The sequence below is a fragment of the Chelon labrosus genome (genome assembly GCF_963514085.1).
Source record: "Chelon labrosus genome assembly, chromosome: 11".
In the NCBI taxonomy this organism is placed as follows: domain Eukaryota; kingdom Metazoa; phylum Chordata; class Actinopteri; order Mugiliformes; family Mugilidae; genus Chelon; species Chelon labrosus.
This window is the reverse complement of record NC_140344.1, coordinates 21,840,623-21,856,313: the sequence shown is the minus strand read 5'-3', so window position 1 is coordinate 21,856,313 and position 15,691 is coordinate 21,840,623. Positions and strand designations below refer to the sequence as shown.

Sequence of the window (15,691 nt, the reverse complement as noted above, 5' to 3'; positions counted from 1 at the left end):
TTCAGCATTCAGTGCTCTAAAGGTGCAGCACTACACTTTTAATTTGCACAGAATCTATTATTAAAACAGGCTTGTTTTGAGAGAAAACACACACAGGCAAGTGTTAATTTCAAAGAGGACATCATTAAAAATGCACATTACAAACACGAATACACAAATCAGTGTAGAATACATTGTTCACACCCTGTCGAGTACCCACACCCAGCAGTACTTTATCTTTAAGGCCACTGGGAGAAATAATAAAGTCAGACCACACACACAGAAACACACAGAAACACACGCACACAAGGAATTCTCGCAAATGATTGTCACCGCACTTCTGAAAGAATGTCAGTTTGATTACGATATTTCTAAAATAGAGTGTGTTTCTTCTGTCATTTCCCGATTGCTGAAGTTGAGCTAAACAGTTTTAGTTTCAAACAATATACGCACCATCGTAAAGGGAATTAAACTAAAACTTTAAATTTAAATGTAATGCTTTGATCGCTCAGTTGCCCCTCCCTTAGACAGTCAGTTCTGTATAGAGTCTAAACCATAAGTATTTGGACAGTTACACATATTTTGCTCCTCGCGTGCTTCAACACACTGAAATGTGAAATAAATAGGTGGATACATTAAAGTCGTGAGTCTCAGATTCACTTTCACCCACACAGGTACTTGGACACTTGGATAGGTCAAGTTAACAACAATGCATCAGGGCAATTTTTGGGGGTTTCTAGATTTTTTTTCTTTTTTGCATATACAGCAAAGCATCATGCACAGAAAACCAGAACGTGGCAAATATTCTGGTAGACACAATGGCGGCATTTCCTCATAGATGATCTTAAATTAATTTGCATGGAGAAGTGAACCCCTTCACGACTGCAGAGCAAGCTGAGAATCCTCTCATGGATGCAGGCTGCATGTTTCATTGTCGACAACCAGGTAAAAGAGACCCCGCAATAAGCAAGGAGCTGATGGCGTCTGCAGTGAAAGCCTGGCGGAAGCATCACCGGTGAAGATGCAGTGTGTCTGATGATGTCTTTCCTGTATTAAATCCAACCTAATCAAAGTCAAAACTGAGACTCCAAACTTTAAGGTGGTACCGGTTATTTTAGAAGAAAAAGCGTTAAAATGTCCAAATACTTTCTTTTAGTCTGACAAAGAAACATCCCACAGCAGCTTGAAATTAAGAGTCACTGGACATTCATTCATCTTTGTGATCAAACAGTTTTTCCGTTCCGGGTCAACGTTAAAAGACGTGCTAATTTTGTTCTGGCTCCAGGCCCTCGCCGTTAACTCTCACAGCGAGGTTTCCTTGGATTTCGGCAAAACAGGCTTGAAGCTCAAGATCTCCGTGAAGACGTGGCCTAAAGAAAGAATCACAGGTAGAGCATAATCAGTTAAATGATAATAATTCTGATTTTACATCCTCAGTACTGATCTTTTTGGTTTCTTAGATCAATCCGCGACCCCCTCCCTCCCCTTCATCCTTACGTTTCCACTGGTCCACGGTCAGCTCTGCGTTTTCAAGCGAGTGGTCGTACGGCTCTGCTTCCGTCTCCTCCCCTGGTTCTCTGTACTCGGCGAAGTAAGGTAGCGTGAGGGCCTCTGCAGCCGTTACCCGTTCCTCCGGATCCAGCAGTAGCATGCGCTCCAGCACAGACACGGCTGAGGAAGGAAGAACAACAGAATGACGGACAGCTGAATATCCCACTGGAGTTTGACTACCAGAATTAAGATTAAGCGAGTGGAAAGGCTGAGTGTGCCCTACCTTGTGGATTAGTAGTGGAAAACACCTTCTGAAGGTCTTTCTTTTCCACTTTCGGAAGACCTTTGATGTAGCGTTTGGCCTAAGGGTCGACATACAAAGAACAATAATAAATAGGAATACGATTCTTTATTGTATGTATTATTATATTTGGAGCTGTCAAATGTTTGTCCTGAACTAACATCCTCAGACTCTAGTTTCGACATTAATTCCTGCGTCGGTGTTCCCGTGAGCTTCATGATCTCTGTCAGCTGATCTAGGTCTGGGGAGCAAGGGGTCAAGGTTCAAAGGTGATATTTAAATGAGTCAGAGGTGGGACATTCATCCGGTTAGCTAGATTAAGTGGAAAAAGTAAAAAAAAAAGTAGACTTCTATGTTGAGGTACCCCTCTCTGTGTGTATAAAGTCTGAAGGTAGAGCGGTGAAAGGATACGGTCGTTGCCTTTAAAAAGCGGTTTTCCTTGCAGCATCTCTGCCATGATGCAGCCCACAGACCAAATATCCACTGAGGAATAGAAACACAAGACAGAGTTGATTATAAAAAAACAAAAAACACCACATATTCAATACAGCTGGGACATTTTAGCCCTGTGGTCCGCAAAATTCAATGACTGCATTCTAGTGTAGAGTTAGAAATAAGAAGACAGCACCATCTAGTGGATTTTTAATGTCACAACAGATGTTCAACACAATCTCCAATAACAGATATCTGCATATGAATATTCAGAATGCGCAGGCAAGGCTACGGGACGCTTTTAGGTTTTCATTTGTAATCTGAGTAGTACTGAACAGTCTTGATTGTACGCAGGTAGACTGTGCAAGAGCGAAAGAGGTGAGCAAGATAACACGTCACAAACTCATGCCACAAATGAAGCGGCTGTGGACTCTCCAAACAAACTCCAAATTCATTCCCATGTCTCAAGTTCCTACACGGGCTGTAAACAATAACTGGCACGCAGAACTGCCAACCTTGGCCCGGATATCTGTTATCTGGAAAACCATGGCAAAACTGCAAGCCCCTAAACATTGGCCGTCGCCTCAAGAGCTGAAGTCAGCAGATGATAGCAGATGGGTTTCCACGGTGCATCCTGGCACCTTGGCATCGTGAGATGCACGCTGTTTATCCTGAACCTTTTCCGCAGTTTAAAATATTATATATATTAGTTTTGCTGAAACATAATGTACTTATTTTAACCACTTCTTCCCTTCGACCCGAGAATTGCAAAGGAACGGCTTCATGACCCATTTGTAATGTACCAGTGATTTGCCCCATGTCAGTGCGGGAAGAAGATCAACTCCTCAAGGATGTAAGAAAAGTACGTTTGACATAACACCTCTGGCATTCTGCGTCGAAGCCAAGGCTGAATACCCTGGGATAGCAACAAAAGCACAGAGTGCACTTCCATTTCCAACATTATATCTTACTTACTTAGTTTTCTGCAATGAATCCAACTAAAACTAAATTGTCCAACAGACTGGACAGAGGACACAAGCTGCTGGAGTCACTGTCTCCAGTCGCCCCTCAATAGGTGCGTCCAGTTATATTGGTGAATTGCACCTCTGTTCTGAACAGAATCTGCCACTGAAGCATTATAAATACAATACACTAATATACACCGATCAGGCATAACATTATGACCATCTTCCTAATATTGTGTAGGTCTCCCTTGTGCCTCCAAAACAGTTGTGACTCATCAGAGAATGGCCATGGGCCTTCTGAGGGTGTCCTGTGGTGTCTGGCATCAGAATGTTGTCAGTGGGGGCCTTTGGGTCCTATGGGTTGAGGGGAGGGGCCTCTGTGGATCAGGCTTGTTCCAGTTCATCCCACAGATACTTGATTAGTTTGGGATCTAGTGAATTTGGAGGCCAGGTCAACACCTTGTGCTGTTCTTCATGTTTTTTTCATGTTGTTCCTAAAGTGTTTTTGTGTGTGTGCCTGTGTCAGGCTGCATCCTGCTGTCATCAAGGAGTGTCATTGCTATGGGGTGGGGGGGGCCTGGTCTGTTCTAGGTGGGTGCTACATGTCTAAGTAACATCCACACGAATGAATGCCAGGTTTTCCAGCAGAACATTGTATTGTCACAAGATAGTCAATGCTATTTACTTCTCCTGTCAGTGGTTTTAATGTTGGGGCTGATCGGTATATCTACTGACTGAATGCGCTGCAGCTGAATGACATGCCACGTTTCGCATAAAAGGGCACAGCCCGTCTTTAGCTACGATTTTGTTTCAGATCCACCTGAAAGCATCTGGCTGAGAGCAACAAGTTCTGTCCTGTTCTCTGCAGGTTGTAAAGGTCATTGTGAGAAATGTAGTAACTCACTCGCTGAAGCATCGGAGTTCAGGGTAAATCATAAAACAAGCAGTCCATGTCACATCATAACGAAACACAAGAACTGAGAGAACTGAACATGACACACAGTTGACAGTATGAGTGGTTTTTCCCCCTCATTAGCGCTTCATTACCAGTTTGGGTGTAGTGCATCCAGTTCAGGATGACCTCTGGGGCTCTGTACCAGCGAGTCACCACGTACCCCGTCATCTCTGTGTCCGCCTGCCGCGCCAAACCGAAGTCCAAGATCTGACAGAACATGACAAGAGACACCAGCAGAGTTAGGCGCCGTCTAATTTACACCAAGAGCCAACGGACGCAACAGGCCCTAAACTCTGAACTTAACTTTGTACCTCTATAAATGTTCTTCCAGGCCGTGTAATAAAGAAACCGCAAATGAATACACATGGCGGTACAGACGTACCTTGAGCTCACAGTCTTGGTTGATGGCGAGATTTCCTGGTTTGAGATCCTGTGAAAGTTGGTGTGAAAAGACTTTGACTGTGAGAATGCCTGTAGTAAACAAGGTGCCGTGCAGCAAAATGGAAAGAGAAACTCAAGAGGTGAAAAAATGTGTGAACGAAATTTAAAAAAAAAAGCTTCACACTTATGCAGATGCAAATGAGACACAACTTACCCTGTGAATTATACCGGCAGAATGAATGTACTGGAGGGGGAAAAAAAAGAAAGAAAGAATGGAAGGCGGATTTAATCGACCGATCAGTTTAACTAGAGAAATAAAGCCGCTTTAATTGATCAAAGTAGAGCTCTCCACCTTCAGGCCTTTGAGCATCTGATAAACCAAATACTGAATTCTTTCTTCTGTCAGCTTCTGCAGCTTCATCAGCTTCCTCAGATCTGTCCCCATGAACGGCATCACCAGATAACTTGGGGGAAAAATGATTATGATTATTATAACTGGCTACAGTTAGGCCCGTATATATATATATATATTAACACTGAAACAGTTTGTTGTTATTTTAGCTGTGGTTAAATGAATGTTAGCTTAAATTGGAAACTCCAAATTGGGTGAAAGGTGAACACAGTACAACCATTTTTACACACAGTCCCCTCTTTCCACAAGTGATTAGACAAATGAACATAATTGTAAATAAAATGTTCATTTTTACACCAAATAATGGTCTTCAGTTTGATTCTTTGTGGGTCTTTCGTCCTTGATAGAGCACGGTTGATAGAGCTGAGATCATGTGACAGATTCAGCCGCTGCAGAACATTCCGCTTTTCTACTTTCAAAAACTCCTGGTGCTGCTTTTGTTTTGGATTATCGTCCATCTCTACGGTGAGGCACCGTCTAATTATCTCGGCTTCCGCTGGCTGAGTCTGAGCCGACGGTATCTCTACACAATCCATCCCACCGCTTCTGTCTTCTCATCTGTCACATCGTCAATAAACGCTAGTGACCCAGTGCCGTGGCAAGCCATCCGTGCTCGCGCATCACACAGCATTCAGAAAAGCCCACACACAGCTTGCAAAATTACACTGGTCAGCCACAACATTAAAACCACTGACAGATGAAGTAAATAACATCGACAATCTTGTGACAATACAATGTTCTGCTGGGAAACTTCTGGACCTGGCATTTGTGTGGATGTTACTTAGACATGTACCACCCACCTAGACCAGACCAGGCACCCCCACCCCATAGCAATGACACTCCTTGATGGCAGCAGGCATCCTCACCAGGATGCAGCATGGCACAGGCGCACACACTAAAACGCTTTAGGAACAACAAAAAAAAACATGAAGTAAAGCACAAGGTGTTGACCTGGCCTCCAAATTCACTAGATCCCAAACTGATCAAGTGTCTGTGGGATGATCCACAGAGGCCCCTCACCTCAACCCATAAAACCCAAAGGTCCCCCACTAACAATATTCTGTTTCCAGACACCACAGGACACCCTCAGAAGGCCCATGTCCATTCTCTTATGAGTCACAACTGTTTTGGAGGCACAAGGGAGACCTACACAATATTAAGAAGGTGGCCATAATGTTATGCCTGACCCACACATGCCACGCTTGGAAACAATCCAAGGCCTTTTACTTGCTTTACTGATAAATAAATAATGAAGGAACAGCCGACGGCGGTCAACGAAACAGCTTTTGAGCAATAAAACAGGCAACTGTGTGTAAAGATGGTTTTCATTCTGACACCTTTCCTTTTAATTTGGATGCAAATTAAAGTTGAGTCTGGACATGAAGCCTGTATTCATTATATAATTATACAAATGTATGCATAGCTGTACACTCTGTGTGCAAGCAGAGCAGGTTAATGCTGCTCTACCGCCGTGAGAGCAGCAGAAAATGTACTTACAAATCATGGAGTCTGTCCAGAGAGAGGTCAGCAGTGAACACATCTAACAGGCCAATCACCTGCATCAGAAGGAAGTTATATCTCGTGAACCACATGCCTTCAAATCCCAACCTTAATTTGAATGCACTTGAACACTTAAATGTCTAGAACTTGAAGAGTTAACAGCAGACAGTGTACTGATTGACAAAGGAAGAGCTGTTCAGTGCCTCACATTTTCATGTTTCATGTGTCTGAGTAGCCTCAGCTCCCTGTAAGCCCGCTTTGCAAAGACCTCAGACTGGAAGGGTCTGTAGAGTTTCTTGATCGCCACTTTGGCTCCTGTCCTGGAGTCCTGAGCTGAGCTGCAGAAAGAATGTGTGAGAAAAAAAGATCCATCGGTTGACCTGTAACCAGTATGAGGAAATAAAAATCTAGTCTAGGAACTGCCATGTGACCAGGGAACAGATCATCCGGGTGTATTACTGAAGAGTTGTTTAGATGAGAAATATACATAGACTCTGGCTATGCCACACGGCAGCAGTGATCTCTGCTAGGAGCATGCGGCTCAAGCTCCTGCTTGTTTTCGACCACAACTTTCAGACGTATTACCAGAGTAGTTCATGTGTTATTAAGTTGTGTTCAGTCAGTGCCCGCCCCAGCAGTTAATCATTGGCAACAAAGGGGCCGCATGCAGCGAGACGCACAAAGGTGGCCGGAAAGCAGCTTTTTCCATCTCTGTTTCAGTGAACTTGCCGAGCGCATCTCTTTCGCCCACTACTACATTTAGCTGATAGTCTTACAGATGACTCGGGTCGTCGGCGTGACTGAGCAGAACCCACCGCGGAGGTGTCGGTGCAAGTGTCTCCATCATATGAGGAAGTGAAGCGGCGTGTGCTCAGCGAAGGGGAGATATACTTTTTCTTTTGTTTGGCCGTGGCACAGCGCGGCTGCCCGTGTGGCACCATCTGCCCCGTCGCCCCCTTTGTTAGTGAGCCCCACGCCAGTCATCGCTGCCATCAGTTGCATAGCTTCCTCCACTTTCGCAGATTTTCACTTACCACACCGTCCCGTACGCGCCGGTCCCCACCTGCCTCAGATCCCGGTACCGCTCCGGTACCTCCCACGAGGTTTTGTTGACTTCCTGGCGGTAGTAGCCGGGTCTGACTCGCGCAGTCATCTTCACTTATTAAAAAAATAATAATAATCAAATAAGAACTTCAGCATAGATTCCTCTTTGGTTCGCTCGTCTCTTCCGGCGCTACACGCCCATTGTCCCAGATCCCACCTATGCGCTCACCCTCGATCATTACGCAGCTCAGGGCGCACCCTGAGGGCGCCGAAAGCCACTCCCGAGTTCTGCTGAAGGACTACAATTAAAGGTAAAGACGAGAGGGCGAGGAATGTGAGTAACACGAGAACGGGCTGGCAACATTTTTGTCTGAAATGCGTTGGTAGGTGTGCACAATTTGGATAGCAACCATTAAGGCAATATACTGTTAAACAATAATTAGTACTTTGATGCTGCAGTAAGCAAATATTTCAGGCTTGCTGGGACACGAACGTTACGTGGACGTTACAGAAGGCCCTGGGGTGTAAACGGAGCCAAATATGTGGTGGTAGAAATACTAGACGGTGCCATGCATCCAGGAAACAGAACAAGGAAACAGTACAATGAGAAAGACACGGACATGTTGCATGGTCTGTGTTACACTTAAGCAAATTATGAAAAGGATTTACCACTTGACAGCATTTGAATATATCAACACTAAAATAACGTTACACAAAACACACAAGAAAGCAGAGTCGGACTCAAGTTTATTGGGTTAAGGCTATAACCGAGGAAGAGCTCGACCATATTTCATATATATATATTCAATAAAAACAAAATCTAATATTAATACAATTCCATTTCTCATTCAAGGGTGCAAGTTATTATCTGTACTGCTCACCTTATGAGAAGGCTGCAGAGTCAAAATAATTCATGAATGGGTATGAATTTTTTTTTTGTCCCTTTACTTTTCTGTGGCATCACATTTGTGGCACAATCTACTACACACTTCCTCTTTTTTTTTGTGGCCGCAACCATAAATAATCAAATTTAACACCTAGTTCTCACTTTGCCTTCACTCAGCGGGGTTTCAGTGCTTCCTGGACATTACAAAAGTAATAAGTTATGGTTGTGGCTATGTGTCTATGAAGGTACAGCTTAGCATCTCGGTCTCTGTATATATAGAATATATTGTGCGCGTTTCTCTACTGCGGCTACTCACTCCCTTTCGCACACAGATATAAAATTATTATTAGATTCAATCATCCTTCCTTTCACACACACACAAACCATATAATCTGATATACATCAGACCGGCACATGCATTAACTTCGGCTTGCGACACGTCTCGTCGGATTCTGGGCGAAGCAAATGACATTTGCAGAGACGTTAATGTGAGGAAGCAGTGCAAAACAAAAACAATAAAATTAAAATGGTCTATAAATGACTTTAAGAAAATATGTCAAGTGCCTAGAAAACGAGCAAGATGCATTAAAAAAAAATGATCTTCAGTCATGGCCCCTCAGTCTCCTAGGATCAAGCTGGAGCAATAACGCCCCTCAGTGTCCTGAGGTGTCCTACCACATCTGTTTTACTATAATGAGACTCCAGGTTAGCAGATTACAACATGTGACATAGGTGTGTCTGAAGCCTGAGCCCCCACCAGCAAACTCTTACAGGGTTAGGGTTAGGGTTGATGCCAACAGCCCAGACCCTACGCAGACCCTAACGCCGTAGCCTGACGTACACCTCCCCAGAGATGTAAATAGTGTCATGACAACGCAGCCCACTTGGTCCACTTGGTAGTCACGTGTTTCCGCCTTAGTATTTCCGGCTGCTTCTCTGTCTCTGCAATTTTCAAACTGTTTTGGCTCAATAAAGATGGAACACATAGAGGAAAGGTTAACCGAGGAGGTTTGGAGATACAAACATTTGTACGCCTCCTCTTTAAGTTGCCACTGTTGACAGTGAAGCAGGAAGTAGAAACAGTAATTAACCCGACTGCCAAAAAAAGACAAAGTGGTGAGCCAGACTGATGAGACCACAAGTATAAATGGCTCGCGTAGGCTACGTGCCTAGGTTACGGCGTCTAGTCCCGCAGAGGCATAAACTGCACTCTAGCAGCCCACAGAAAGAACCCGGCCCCTCCACTACAACCTATTCTTCACATAATACAGGTTACAGCAGGCTCGGAGTTCTTGTATAATCACTAGCAACCATGATTCTGTAAAGCAGATGAGCGCATTGTGTGCCGAATGTCCTTTCTACCGACATTATGCCACAGCCGTTCAGATTAAACTGATGGGAGTAGAATGGTTTGTCTTTATGGCCATGTACGCTAAGCGGACACAGTTTGGTAGCAAGAACACCTCTGCTCAGTGCCCTCTCCTCTTCCTTCGGGTCAATAATTTCATCCCAAGCGAGCCCAAAGACAAAGGCTCATCGGAGATCACAGTTTTTGCTGGTGCGACCAACTACAAAGAGACTCTTTGGCGTGATTAAAAAAAAAGAAAAGGTGTCATCTATGCAGCACATGGCATTGTTTTCCCCTTAAAAATAAAAGAAAAAGAGTCTGCTCTGGACCCATATTGCCGGTCTGATGTATAATGTATGTTGAGGCGACACCCCGCGGCTTCTCAGAGTCAGACAGGTCATTGCGGGACTTGTTGTCGGACTCGTCATGAATAGCAAACCAAACACAAGACGGACAGGGGAAATAGTTGAGCAGAGTTGGGTTTGCACAATATCGTAGGCAAGTCCAATCATTTTCTTTCACCTAACAGATCTTACATTCGGACTTCAAGGTGACCCAGATAACTCTTTATCAATCAAACTCATCACCTTCTGGAGTTAAAGTCCACTGCTTCAGTAAAAACATCAAGCAGAGGGTTTTATGTATCTGTGCAACCAAACTCCGCACACTTCCCGTTCGTTTCGTGTCATGTAGCCAGCCTATGGGGTGTCGAGCCTCATGCTAACTTCCCTGATGCATCCTGCCAAAGTAACAGAGAGTTGGACAGTGAGAGGAGATAGTGTAAAAATAAATTTATCACCATTCAACTCTCTTGCTGTTTTTGGCCGGAAAAGCTGTTAAGTCAGGGAAGTTATTACGAAGATCATGTGACACAGATCTCATGGGCCCAAGCAGGGGGCTTGCTGTCATAAGGCACGGGATTTCTGGCCGTGGACGTTGCGCCTTCTTGCTGTTGCTCCTCTCCCTCGTCCCTCTCTGCCTGCGCGGCGGCGCTGCCTCCTCCGACCCACGCAGGAAGCTCCAGGCCCGGCTGCGAAGAGAAAGGCTTCTCCAGAACTTTGAGAACCTGTTGAACCTGTGACACAGAGAGGAAGTGAGAGCAGGTGAATGGTCCCAGAAGTGGAACGCTGAAACCGAAGCTGTCAAAAGGGAATAAAATGTAACTGAGTGAAGTCAAAAAAAATAAATAAAAAAAATCTATTTTAAAGGGGAACTACTGTTTTTTACAACCTGGACCTTATTTCTGGCATAAAATACGATCGTTTACTCACCCATAAAACTTTTGTGTAATTTGTAGTCGTTCGGGAGATATTTAGATCTGCGTATATCCATATAGTGGGAGTGACTGGGGCACCGAAACGCAGCTTCTAAATAACGCATTATCTGCCGCGAAACTCGTTCATTTCACCAATATTTTGTTATGATACGCTGATGCTATTCCCTGTTGAGTCCAGAGTTACTCGTTATCATCACCCGGGGTCATTAGATTGACCTACAGACCCCGGATGATGTCCTCACTGAGTGCCGGGCGCAGCCGCAACGGTCGGCTTGTTTACCTGTAATTTGCTACTGCTATGGTTCATCCACAGCCTCAGAATCGGAAAAATATTCAGCCATGTTGCTAAAAACTAGCAGTAGCAAATTACAGGTAAACAAGCTGACCGTCGCAGCTAAATATCTCCCGAACGACTACAAATTATACAAAAGTTATATGGGTGAGTAAACGATCGTATTTTATGCCAGAAATAAGGTCCAGGTTGTAAAAAACAGTAGTTCCCCTTTAAAATCAGCGCTAATGCGAAAACTGAGTGCAGTAGAAACAGCTTTTGTCAATAAAGATCCTACTGAATAAATACACAAAAAGTAAATAAACATTTTAAAATGCCCCAAAAAAGTAATAATACAATGAAATAAATATCACAGTGGACCAGAACCTGACCTCAGAGAAATCTCCATTCTCTGCAGCCTCTATGGCATTCTGGGCAATGTAGTTCCTGAGAACCACGCGAGGGTTGGTGCTGTCCATCACCCTCACCCTCTCCTCCTGCACGGCCTGCACATCACTCTGCCCCTCCAGCTCGCGAGCCAGACGTTTCCTGTGGCAGTGATAACACAAAACACTCAGAGTTACCGAAATGGAACAGTATCCGCCTCGACGCACCATTTCCTCCTTTCTCTCTCCGTCCACCCCTTTTATCAGTCACACTTCCACCCATCACTAAACTCCCATCCTGTCCACGCAGTCCCTCTCCACCCTCCTTTCTCAACTCTCTTCAATAAAATCTCCTCACATCTCACCTATAGCGTGTGATCCAGGAGATCCAGTCCTCCGCCTGTTTGGTTTTCAGCTCCTCCTGGTTTGTCTCCATCAGGTCTTTCAGCCTGCTGAGTTTTTCTAACTGCCTCGCTATGGTCATCCTGTCTGAGATCATCTGGAACAGCGCTGGGTTGCTCTGAGCCATAGAGAGCAGCATCGCCAGCTCACTGTCGACAGAAAACATTAACAGTTATAATCCTTACTGCACAAAAATCAATGTCAAGTTATGCAGGAAATACATTTATTCTACATTCCATGTTTATCTAGGTTAATGAGCAGACTTTCCCAGCTATGGCTTTAACAACAGAATTTTAAGTACGTAATACAACTCATAACTATGTTTTCCAGAATAGTTTCTCTTGCAAAATTATAATCTCAGCGGTTTGGTGACGTTAACATTGAATTCTGCAAAATCCTGAACCAGTTTTAGTTTCTATTTGGGGCAAGTTACAGGTATGTACTTCAACAAAGTAAAACTTCTTGATTAGGGCTGGTCTTCAGAAACATTTGATCAAATGAAGTACTTGCAATGACAATCGAAACTCAAATTTAAACTGTTGTTTAAGTTCTCAAAGCTGAGCTAATTAATAATCTTGAGTGAAAGAAGCCTTCACTGTGAACTGTACTGACATTTACCGCCCACAACTTTATAATCATGCCACCATCTGTTTTCTCTCTAATGTAAATTAGCCACATGGTTGGAAATATGATTCCTGCTTAATCTGATACCAGTGTTGTGATCACAAACAACACTCACATGACACCTCAGACTGAAGCAAAGTGGTAGAGCAACTTCAGTGTTTTCCTCCTGACTGTTAAACATTAACATTTAAACAAAGCCTAAGTAGTGACACCTAGAGGATAGAGTGTGCACTGCACCAAATAAAACAAAAGTTTTGCCACTATAGTTTTACATGAAGAGGGCAGTAAAGGATAGGCCATCAGCAACTAGTTATTTTATAGAAAACTTACACAATAAATGTCCAGTCCACTGTTTTTTAACAACTGTATTCCTAATGTCCCTCTGTCTGATAATCTGATATGAAACAGACAAAACACAGCATGTTTGTACTGTTTTGGCTTTGTCTCGCTCACCGTGGATCCATTGTAGGTTTGTTGGCAGCCTTGAGCTCCTCTAAGGAGGCACACTGCTCCAGCAGGAGGTCCGCAGCTTTCTTGATAAGATCCTCGTCTCCCTCACTTTCTCCCTCATTGGGGCAAGAAATCTGACTCAAGCTACGGAAGGTGTTGGTGAAGTCAGCACCTGCAGAAAGGGGGGTAATAAATCTAATAAACTATAACGTTGAATCAGTCAATATGTATTAGATTACATGCTTTCTCACATTTGGCTCCACCTAGGCATTAGTGCTCCCACCTGTGTTGTGCATGGTCTGCAGCAGCTCAGTGATCAGGATCTCGTCCTCGGGCTCCTCCTTCTGCAGCAGTCCCAGCTTCTTCCTCATGTTCTTCAAGTAGAATCCGTTGTACAGATCCATGTACTCGTCAACGACGGCCTCGGCCCGGTCTGGTGGCAACTCTGGAGCGAGAGCCTCGGCCAGCTTCACCAGGTTCCACCGGCAAATAGCCGGCTGGGCCTGGTAGGAGTACCGGCCGGAGTTGTCCGAGGCATTGCAAATGAAATCTGGATCAAACCTGAGAAGGGTTACAGAAAGTTCACATACACGTAGTATGATTAGGATTGCTGTTTCTTTATCCTTTTACGTTGAGTGCATGTTTGCATTACCACTCAAATGCCTGACCTGTCCATGAAGCCATAAGGACCGTAGTCCAGCGTGAGCCCCAGGATGCTCATGTTGTCGGTGTTCAGGACTCCATGACAGAACCCTACACACTGCCACTGAGCCACGAGCCGAGCCGTACGAAGCACCACCTTCAAATAGAGAAATTTCAGAATGAGTCACTAATCTCCACAAATATTTGCATCGAAATAACGCAAATCCAGAAATGACTGGGCAGTGCAGATGATATCACGTCTTACTAATTAGATGATAAAAATATCCGAAGCCTGAATCCTTGTTAATAATCTTAGAGAAGCGTGCACAGTGACTCAGCACATGCAGTCACCGAACCAAATACAGCAGCTTAACAGGATAAGAGGATCCAAATGTTCTTGGCTTCAAATGTACCACGGTGCATGCCGATTTAAGAAAAACATGTCGTCTTTTAGTGAATTTCACCGTCGGACATTTATATGATGACAAGCAAGAGTGTGCCCTGCACCTCTCTGAAGAAAGCCACGTTCCTCTCTACCCGGTCCGGGTAATTCTGCTGGATCTCAGGGTAGAACATCTCCATGACATAATCCAACATCTGACCTCGGATCTCATCGCGTCCATAGCTGGGACCCTGGCGTCCCGTGAGCTCGTCGGCCTGCTTGAAGATCTCAAAGGATCCGAACCTGCATCAGACGAAAAACAGCCATGAACATCTAATGAAGTTCAGATGTGTCGTGACGGATGAAAGAGGAGGGATGGGTACTCGCCTGAGGAAGGTGGGCGCAATGCGGAGAACCACGGAGCATCTCTCATGGCGAGGGTGCCCGCTGTAGTACACGTCCCGTACGACCCTGCTGTCAGAGGTCACTACGGAGCCGGCCCTGGTGGTCGGCACGCCCAGGAAGAACATCGCTTCGCTGCACAGGAACTCTCTTATACTGGAGCGGAGAACCTTACGGCCATCAGCTTGTCTGAGGAGGAAAGAGGGACATTATGCATACATGAAATTATCCAAAATCTGCCTGTCATAGCTCTAAAATCCAGTGAACACCTATTCCCTTTAACACCAATACATGCAAGATAAAATTGCAAACACAAAACAAACTGACACTGAAAGCAATCCCATGTACCTGGAGTAAGGGGTCAGTCCAGCTCCTTTCACCTGAATCTCCCACCGGCCGCTCGGGTTGTCCCGGAGCAGCTCGGGGTCTTGGCCGGGTGGCACCTTCACCTCCCCCAGGTAGCACGCCGCCCCGTCGCCCAGCTGTCCGGCGAACTGGCCGAACTGGTGGCCGCAGTAGCAGTGCGAGGCGGGCTCGGATCCGGGCATCACCTTGGATCCGCTCAGGTACTCCGGCCCCAGCGGATCGTTCACGACCTCCTCCCCGTCGAGCCCCAGCAGCGCCAGGGCTTCGTGCGACACGGCCACGAACCGAGGCTTGGACAGCGGCTGCGGCTTCACCCGGGAGAAACACGCTCCCTTCACCAGCCGCACCCCCGGCTCCTCGGACTCGTCCAGGGGAAGCTTCCTGAGGGCGACGTTGTCAAAGTCGAGGCGCTCCAGCGTGGAACGACTCATTGCCAGACCCATGTCGTCCATGCCGACCGAGCCGAGGAGTCTGAGCACGGACACACCGGGGAGAAAGATGCGCGACCGTCCCAGGCGAGGACCTAAATAAGCCATCCAAGCTGCGCCATCCGTCCGGTTATATTCGCTAGCGCAGTTGGAAATAAGTCACTAATCATGCTTTCATAATCCTGGACGCTTCAGCGGATGTTTGCGAGGCACGGTGCAGCATTATTATTCGTCCGACTGGGAACAATGAGTAAAGGCGGAACTAAAGTATTAAAGTTTAAATCTTGTTGATATTTTGCCAACTTTTTAAGCTACATACACAATTTAAAGAAAATAAAAGGACATGTCTACAACATCTTTGAGGCAAA

The 15,691-nt window shown here is 45.2% G+C and overlaps 2 protein-coding genes across 2 annotated transcripts; both read right to left on the bottom strand.

The window, feature by feature from the left end:
• Nucleotides 1-7,931, bottom strand: mapk12a (mitogen-activated protein kinase 12a). Its single transcript, XM_084555404.1, has 12 exons — nucleotides 7,451-7,931; nucleotides 6,625-6,754; nucleotides 6,414-6,472; nucleotides 4,857-4,968; nucleotides 4,719-4,748; nucleotides 4,506-4,553; nucleotides 4,216-4,330; nucleotides 2,183-2,254; nucleotides 1,933-2,012; nucleotides 1,754-1,832; nucleotides 1,477-1,650; nucleotides 1-1,349 (listed from the first exon to the last, which is right to left on the bottom strand). The coding sequence occupies exons 1-12, from the start codon at nucleotides 7,567-7,569 to the stop codon at nucleotides 1,282-1,284; spliced, it is 1,086 nt and encodes a 361-aa protein (XP_084411530.1). The 5' UTR covers nucleotides 7,570-7,931; the 3' UTR covers nucleotides 1-1,281.
• A 257-nt stretch (nucleotides 7,932-8,188) lies between these two features.
• selenoo1 (selenoprotein O1) lies at nucleotides 8,189-15,689 on the bottom strand. Its single transcript, XM_084555304.1, has 9 exons — nucleotides 14,878-15,689; nucleotides 14,515-14,718; nucleotides 14,253-14,430; nucleotides 13,772-13,902; nucleotides 13,387-13,664; nucleotides 13,107-13,275; nucleotides 11,993-12,178; nucleotides 11,634-11,790; nucleotides 8,189-10,769 (listed from the first exon to the last, which is right to left on the bottom strand). The coding sequence occupies exons 1-9, from the start codon at nucleotides 15,429-15,431 to the stop codon at nucleotides 10,557-10,559; spliced, it is 2,070 nt and encodes a 689-aa protein (XP_084411430.1). The 5' UTR covers nucleotides 15,432-15,689; the 3' UTR covers nucleotides 8,189-10,556.
• Between the last annotated feature and the right edge of the window lie 2 nt (nucleotides 15,690-15,691).

Bases quoted from the DNA above. Each gene is read 5' to 3' on its own strand.
- mapk12a (XM_084555404.1), bottom strand. From the start codon at position 7,569: ATGACTGCGCGAGTCAGACCCGGCTACTACCGCCAGGAAGTCAACAAA. The intron at 2,013-2,182 runs GTATCCTTTCAC...CTTGCTCCCCAG, and splicing joins GCTTTTTAAAGGCAACGACC to ACCTAGATCAGCTGACAGAG. The intron at 1,833-1,932 runs GTTAGTTCAGGA...GTCGACCCTTAG, and splicing joins CGAAACTAGAGTCTGAGGAT to GCCAAACGCTACATCAAAGG.
- selenoo1 (XM_084555304.1), bottom strand. From the start codon at position 15,431: ATGGCTTATTTAGGTCCTCGCCTGGGACGGTCGCGCATCTTTCTCCCC. The intron at 14,719-14,877 runs GTACATGGGATT...TTTCCTCCTCAG, and splicing joins GGACTGACCCCTTACTCCAG to ACAAGCTGATGGCCGTAAGG. The intron at 11,791-11,992 runs GTGAGATGTGAG...TCACTGCCACAG, and splicing joins TCCTGGATCACACGCTATAG to GAAACGTCTGGCTCGCGAGC.